The sequence below is a fragment of the Rhamphochromis sp. 'chilingali' genome (genome assembly GCF_963969265.1).
Source record: "Rhamphochromis sp. 'chilingali' genome assembly, chromosome: 12".
Classification (NCBI taxonomy): Eukaryota; Metazoa; Chordata; class Actinopteri; order Cichliformes; family Cichlidae; genus Rhamphochromis; species Rhamphochromis sp. 'chilingali'.
In genome coordinates, this window is record NC_137939.1 from 29,853,942 (window position 1) to 29,861,450 (window position 7,509).

The 7,509-nt window shown below is 38.6% G+C and overlaps 1 protein-coding gene across 1 annotated transcript; it reads right to left on the reverse strand.

The window, feature by feature from the left end:
- Window positions 1-473: 473 nt before the first annotated feature.
- rnf41 (ring finger protein 41) lies at window positions 474-5,356 on the reverse strand. Its single transcript, XM_080898665.1, has 7 exons — window positions 5,220-5,356; window positions 4,335-4,417; window positions 3,116-3,224; window positions 2,749-3,020; window positions 2,511-2,646; window positions 2,067-2,170; window positions 474-1,964 (listed from the first exon to the last, which is right to left on the reverse strand). Exons 3-7 carry the CDS (start codon window positions 3,203-3,205, stop codon window positions 1,610-1,612), a joined length of 957 nt encoding a protein of 318 aa, XP_080754791.1. The 5' UTR covers window positions 3,206-3,224; window positions 4,335-4,417; window positions 5,220-5,356; the 3' UTR covers window positions 474-1,609.
- Between the last annotated feature and the right edge of the window lie 2,153 nt (window positions 5,357-7,509).

Below are 7,509 nucleotides of genomic sequence, written 5' to 3' on the forward strand. Positions count from 1 at the left end.
ACCAGTCCTCAACCAACCACATGACATAATTATATGTGTGGACTTTAACAAGAACCACAATATTTGGTAAAGCACATGATTTCACATTCCACTGAGCACAATGGTGAGGGATTAAGCTGCACAATGAGGACGAGGCTGGCAGGAGAGGATAACAGACATGGAAAACATGTGGGTGTCTGGGTTAGAAAAGGAGAGTGAGTCAGGTCAGAGTAGTCAGACTTTTCCCCCCGTCTTTAGTTTTGTGGTTAAACTTTCCTCTTTTTTCGTAAACTGGGACAGCACCACCTCACACTCCATATCGTGACTTCTTACAGGCTGCAGCAGTTTTCTCTGGACTTAAATCTTTATATAAAGCAGTCAGCTGAAGTGAATTATGAAGTGTACTTCCCAGCAGTTCTCTGATGACATGTTGTGGTAAAATAAGGAACTGCATTTTTTCCTAATTAGGAAGCCAAATAAAAACTCAGGCTTTTCCAATGACAAAAATCCACCCAGATTTTACATTTTATTACCTTGTCTGTACAACATGGTACATAACAGACACATAACAAAAACAATAACAAGGAAAATAGTAAAGGGAATTATCCACTTGTGTGGGTTTCTATAACAACAGCTTTTTTTGCTCGTCTTACTACAGCAATGAGTGACTAATGGCGAAGCATTTCTCCTCTTGAAAGCCTTAAAAGTGACTTTACAAATACTGGTACAATCTCCAAGCTGTGTCTGGTTTTAGTGGCATTTCAGCAACAATGTTAGCCAACTGTGAATAATGAAAAAGATGTCCATGATGTAAATGTCTATATTTAAATCAGAAATGAGCCACAACACTTTTTCAAAGCTCATTATACATAGTCATATCCCAAACTTTAAAACTTTCACTAGACCCAACATACAGACTATATGTACAACTGAGGCAACAAACAGATAGAACACAAAATCAATTTCTTTCTGCAGTGAACTTCAAATGCACCGATAAAGGCAGAGCTCCAAATGTCACATGATAACATCTTCAAGCATAATTGTGTGAAAGGCAACACAATAAATAAAACAAATGGCACAGAAGGTCTGAACAATCTAAACTGAGAAGCACAATGTCTCTGGGAATATTCACAGGAAACTAAATACTAAAGCAAGCACGTCCCTGTAGACAGTAAGAGAAGCTGACTAAAGAGAACTGAGATTAACAAAAACAGAAAAATCTAATTACAGTGAGGAGTATAACATTTATAATTCAATATAGTATTTCTATTTACAAGCATTTATACAACAGAGCACATTAAACTGGGGTTTGGGCTTATTACTCTATCAGGACATGTAGCAGAACAATCAGATCATATAATGCACTAAATATAAACCTTGTAAACATCACATCTCACCTTTTATCTTAGATATCAGTCAGTTTAAGTTTATATTTGCCAGGTTCAATAAGCATTTGTCCTTACTTTAAGGCATAGGTATCAAGCTTAGGAGTAAGCCTAAGAGTTTACTTTAAATAAGCCAGATTTATTCAAAAGGTTTCACTCCAAAGAGAGAAATCATACTCATCACAGCAAACCCCCAAAGCAAAACGTCCCTATTCGTCGCTGGATCAGTTCAGCTAGCTGCACAGTTATAAGATCTCCTCGACTCCGTGCGCAAAGATCATAACCAGGCCGGGTTCCAGGATCATATCCTCCCCCATATGCTGATTCTCACAGGCCATCACCACCACTGCCTGCTTGCCAGGGATACGCTTGGCAACGTAGTTCTCATAGTAGCGCCTGTTCATCTGCCGCGTCTCGAGAGTGGCCAGTCCCTGCGGCCAATTACGCTCGTGGGCGTTTTCGATCAGGTCGTTTACAATCGAGAGAGGACAGCCGCTGTCTATGAGGGATCGCTTGATGACTGCTTGGAGGACAGCATCAGGAGTGGAGATCATGCCACCCCAGCGTGTCACTCTAGCAGGCTGCATGGAGTTTACCCACCTGAAGATTTAAAAAAAAAAAAAAAAAAAAAAAAAAAAGAAAATTAGGAACTGAATTTATTTCAGATCAAATATTGGGAGAGGAAAGGAAAGCTTCACTTACTCAAGTATCTCATTGTACTCGATGCTCTCCTCAAGGTTTTGCAAGTTTGGGTTTGCACTGCGAATTGCTCTCATGTAGGCTTTTAGCAGCTGAATGTCTCGTTTCTGGAAATGAAAAGCAATACAGTGAATGAAAAACCTCTCAAAACTGCCTCAAGTACAAAATCTGTAACTGTCCATTTAAAAAACCCAAATAGATTCACATCCACACCAAAAAAAAAAAAAAAAAAAAAAAAAAAAGTGCAATAAGAATGAGGAGACCATTGTTATTGCACGTCCATCAAACACATATAATAGGCATGCATCTGTGTCTTATACCACAAAGACATGGCACTCGAATTATTTCTGCCAAATATCATACAGACAGACAACTGTTAATATTTTATCAAGACTAGACTGAATATTTTGTCAAAAATATACTATTGTGTAGGCAAAATACTCTTACTTGTTCCCCCAGCTGGTGTTTATGTTCGGCTACAGTTTTTTCCAGCTCTGAAATTTTAGTTTGCTGCTGCTGGACAACGCTCCGCAAGTGTTTAATACAGTTATGATTGGGCAGCTCATCTTTGGGCATTTCAAGCCTGCAAGAGTGAGAAAAACAGAATATTAAGAAAGAAAAGAAAATTTAATACTATAAAATACAAAGGAGGCTTGTAAGGATTTATTCTATGGAATCCACTTACCCACATCCCTCCTCACAGTTGACAGGCCTTTTGGGGTTGTGCTCACAGTCCTTGAGATGTGACTGCAGCTGGTCCAACCGCAGTGTGGCTGTGCAGCCAAAGCTCGCATTATCACAGCTGATCTGAAGTTTGGACAACATGTTGCGCATAATGCGGGGCACAGGACGGAGGTGAGCCAGCGTCACTACTGTGCGGTCAACAGGACAAATCTGCTGCTGGGCAAACCACTGCGTTATACAGGCATTGCAGAAAGCATGCTCACAGTGTGGAGCCTGAGGTGGAAAAATGCATATGCATATAAAACAAATGTAATGTCAGAAATACAGATAGAATTAAAAGGTGGGGGGTATTTTGATCAAAGACTTGCCTGCACTGGTTCTTCTAACACTCCACTACATATTGGACACAACAGGTCTTCATCCACCTCCCCTTGAAACCTCGTAACGTCGTACCCCATGGTACATTACCCACACCTCCTGAACAACACACAAAAAGGTTTTTAGCCATATTAACTTCTTAGAGACAACTGTAGACAGATGATACTAATCTGTACAAAGACTAAGTATTTTTAATTCTTATGCAACAGAGAGGCACTGACTAATCCTAAATTTATTTGGGTGTATGATAATGACCCCAAAGTGATTTAAAAAAAACACTTTTAGTGACAAGAAAAACACCAGATGGTACTCAACTAGCCTTGAGGGGTGTACCACAAAGCGAGACTAATAGGTCAGCAGCGTATGTCAAGCTTAAAACTCAAGAGTTTTCAGTGTCACAAAAGTGGTCACCATGGTAACTCATGTTAAACTCTTAACCTGGTCCAGAGCAGGTGTGTTCAGAGTTCTGGTTTACAATTGTGAGCAACTGCCACAATTTAATTGGTACTCTTAAAGACAGCATGATCCAAGTGTGCTACAGATTCTCTGCTGAAGGAAACCATTTTATATATAGCACCAGCTGAACAACACTAATAAAAATAAATGAAGCCATCACAGTGCATACTGTGGACCACATGTCATATAAATGTACATGTATTCAGTTGTCATAATTCGTAGTAGACTGCTGAAAATACAGCAGATTAGAAATTAATCAGTCAATTTGCTGTATATCAGTCACAGAGTATATTTAACCAATAAAATCAATTTAGCTTTGATCTATTGACAATGTCTAGCAGCAACAATTGCCATTTGAGGTATGTATGTTCTTCATAGATCTCTATCACACAATCTGGCAATTTCATGCTGAGAAGCAGTCATGTGCATCAAATTCCCTTTTTTTATGCAAGTGTGAGAATGAATAAAAATCTTCGTTTTTTTAAAATAAAGTTTTAGGTTTGGTAAAGCCAGCTAATGCAAAAAAACAAACAAACAAACAAAAAAAACAAAACCCCTGGATATGTTGAACCTGCTTCATAATACAACTGTGCTCAACACCATCAGCTCAGTCTGAGTTTACATAAAGAATCAAAAGCAGTTCAGATTCAAAGAACAAGGGCAAGTTTACCAAGACATGTTGACAAATTACTTGCCAAGCAAAGCCAAATAATCTGCCTAAATCCTTCACACGTTCAAATATTTTAAGCCTACCTCACGCACAAAAGGCCTCAAATGTTTCCATTCAGGTCCTGATGTTTTGCTGATACATCACATCTGGTAAAATGGCCTCCTTGCTAAAAGAGTTTAAAAAAAAAAGAAAAAGAAAAATTATAATATTCACAGTGATTGTTAGATTCATTACAGTTCTTGCATGGGACAAAATCCAAGATCGACGCAATTTATCTGGAGATATATTAAAAAAGACGTGAGCTCAGTCGTTTTCAAATTTTCTTGCAATAATCTATATTCTTTACCTAACAGCATCTCACACCTGTTTTATCCTTATGAACATCGTTTTCTGCTTTAACCAAAAAAATGTTTTAAAGGAACAATGACTCAAGACATTGAGCACACAGCCCTGTATCGATGCCCTTGACCTAACGTTGTGTAAATTAAACCCTACTATCACCTATGGCACCTAATGAGAACATCCTGTCATTCCAGCTGACTGGCTGATGACCCAATTTGACTGAAAGCGGCACATGTAGGCGATTTACAGACCCCCCATTTCTCCAGTTGCTCTCAACATGCCCTGCAAACATTAGCATCGCTAACGTTAGCTATATGGAAGATATTTCGTTGACAACGCTGTACTTTGCTCCAGTTATTTGGGGTTTATAATTAAAGCAGCTGGGGTCAGCACACAAAAAGCACCTCAATGCTTGGATATAAGAACCCCTCTCTAGTCACGAATTACATGTAGCTATCGCTATTCCACTAACCATCCCTTTTAGCAAATACGGTACCGTTGGTTTTCCCTGGATATTAGCATCAAGCTAACCAGACAGAGCTCAGTCTAGGCGTATTACACAGAGAAATGTCCGCTTACAATTGCACACGCTAGAAGAAAATACCATAACTAACAGATATACTTACCTACGCGTGTATTAAACCAGTTCTTTATGACGAATTCTGTGGGGGGGGGGTTTTCAGACGTCCCAGTGTAGCTAGAAGCTTGATAGCCACGTCCTGTGCTACATCCTACACTTCAGCGTCGTTGAGACGCAAGCGAGCGGCGACGTCATGACGTACCGCTACAACGTTCGTTTGATTGGTCCTTTAACTTTTTTTTCTCTCTATCCATCTTTCTATCTTCATTCATCTACAGACCACATTATAATACACGTTTACTCAAATCTGACTAGAACTACCAGTTAATTTTTTCCGTGATGGTTTCATTTGTAAAGACAAATATGGCACAAATACATACAGTAATCTGAAACAGACTTGAGCCACCTCTCATGTCTTTATAATTTGCTTCCAGGAAGCAAAATCTTGTATTTTGATCTTCTTGTATTTTTAAAGTTCTCTTCAACAATACGTCTTTAGGTTTCCTGGATGATTTTTCAAAGATTTTCTTGGGACATTGGTTGCTTTTTTCATTCATTTTCAGTCTATCCCTATTACCCACCATATTCAGATAAAAACATTTTTGTCTCTGAAACTACTTACAGCATTGCCTGAACTCTATTAGACAAGCTTTTTGGTACTTGAATCATTCAAGCATTAAATTAAATTAAATTTGTCTGATTTTAAATTGCATCTTTAGGTACTTTGTTATTAGCAGCCTGTTGGAAGACAAAAGAAGTGGAAGGCCTACAAAAAACTGTGTCTGAATGTTATGTCTGTAACAAACAGGAAAACAGCCAGCAAAGACTTGACACAGGACCTGAGTAATGCATCATTAGAAATGGTCTCAGTGGAAGAGTGGCAGTCAAGAAGACATTCTTAAAATATGAAAACAGAAAATGCTGAGGTATGCCAAATGACTGACAATGAGTTGCAACGTGTGATTCAGTTTAGTTAAATTAAATTGTATTTACAGTTCATTAACAGTCGCCTTAAGGTGTTTTATATTGTAAGGTATACACTTGGCAATAATAAAGAGAAAACCCCAACAGTCACCCCAACTCCCTGTGACCAAGCAGCTGGTGATAGCAGGAAGGAAAAACTCCCTTTACCAGGAAAAAAAAACCTCTTGCAGGACCAGTCCCAGTGAGGGGGATCCATCTGTGATGACCTGTTTAGTGTGAGGATGATGAATCCAGATTTTACGTTTTTGTCTCAATGTTTGGAGGTGGTCAGGAGAGAATTAAACAATGAATGGCTTAATTTATAACCATCAAAATGACCACAAAAAGCATACTAAGTTAAAGAATACCCGGACTAACAAACAAAAAAAACATACACACACAATGGATCACGATCCGTCATGGACTCACCTTCCCAGAGCCTAGACGTCAACAGTGTGGGGGTGACTTTGACAGGGAACAGAACACAAATTAGCCAACATCCAAAGAAGAACTTTGAATCTCTTTCAAGATGCTTATAGAACTATTCCTGAAGACTACTTAAAGACTAAAATGTGTCTAAGAGAGTTCAGGCGTCCTTTAGGAATACCAAATATTGATTTTCAATCTTGTTGGAGTTGTGCAAACTGCCTAATATACCAAATTTCAAGATATGTCTGTGCATGTAACTGAATTGCTGAAACCATTTGCCATTTTCCTAGCAAAGCATAAAGAAACTGAGGGTTGCTCATTACTTTTCCACAGCACAGCCACACAAATATGACACGATTCTTTCTCAGCCGTGAAAGAACATGATGTTATATTTAGGACAGAAGGTAAACAGGAAGGGGGAAAAAAATAGGTAGAAATATCCAGACAGAAAATGCACTTTATGCAGAGTGGGTGGATCTGGTTTAGCAGAACAGGGCGCACACTGAAATGAATGACTCAGTCTATAACAGTGTGAGTGCATGCTCCTCCAACACTGACACTGTGTCATTGAACTGCACTGGTACTCTTATAAATATGTGAGGAAACTTAGAGCTAGTTACAGCAATATTCACATTACTTTTGCATGCAAGTCAGTCATTTTATTACATTAGTTTCTTATGAAACTAGTGGTTCAATCTCGTATAAACTCCAGCAGATCAATATTTTAATGTCGCTTGTTACTGTATTTTGCACAAAAACAAACACTTTAAGAAGTATATAAATTCCTTATGAGTAACACACAAAGGTCAAAGTCCAATACACTCCCATCATACTACTATAAAATGCGAGCTAACAGTGGTGGTAAAAACAGTCAAGTTCTTTGCTTTGTCAGTTCCTCATTTGAGTTGAGAAACCTCAAGCCTCAAGTAGATTCTCACATACAC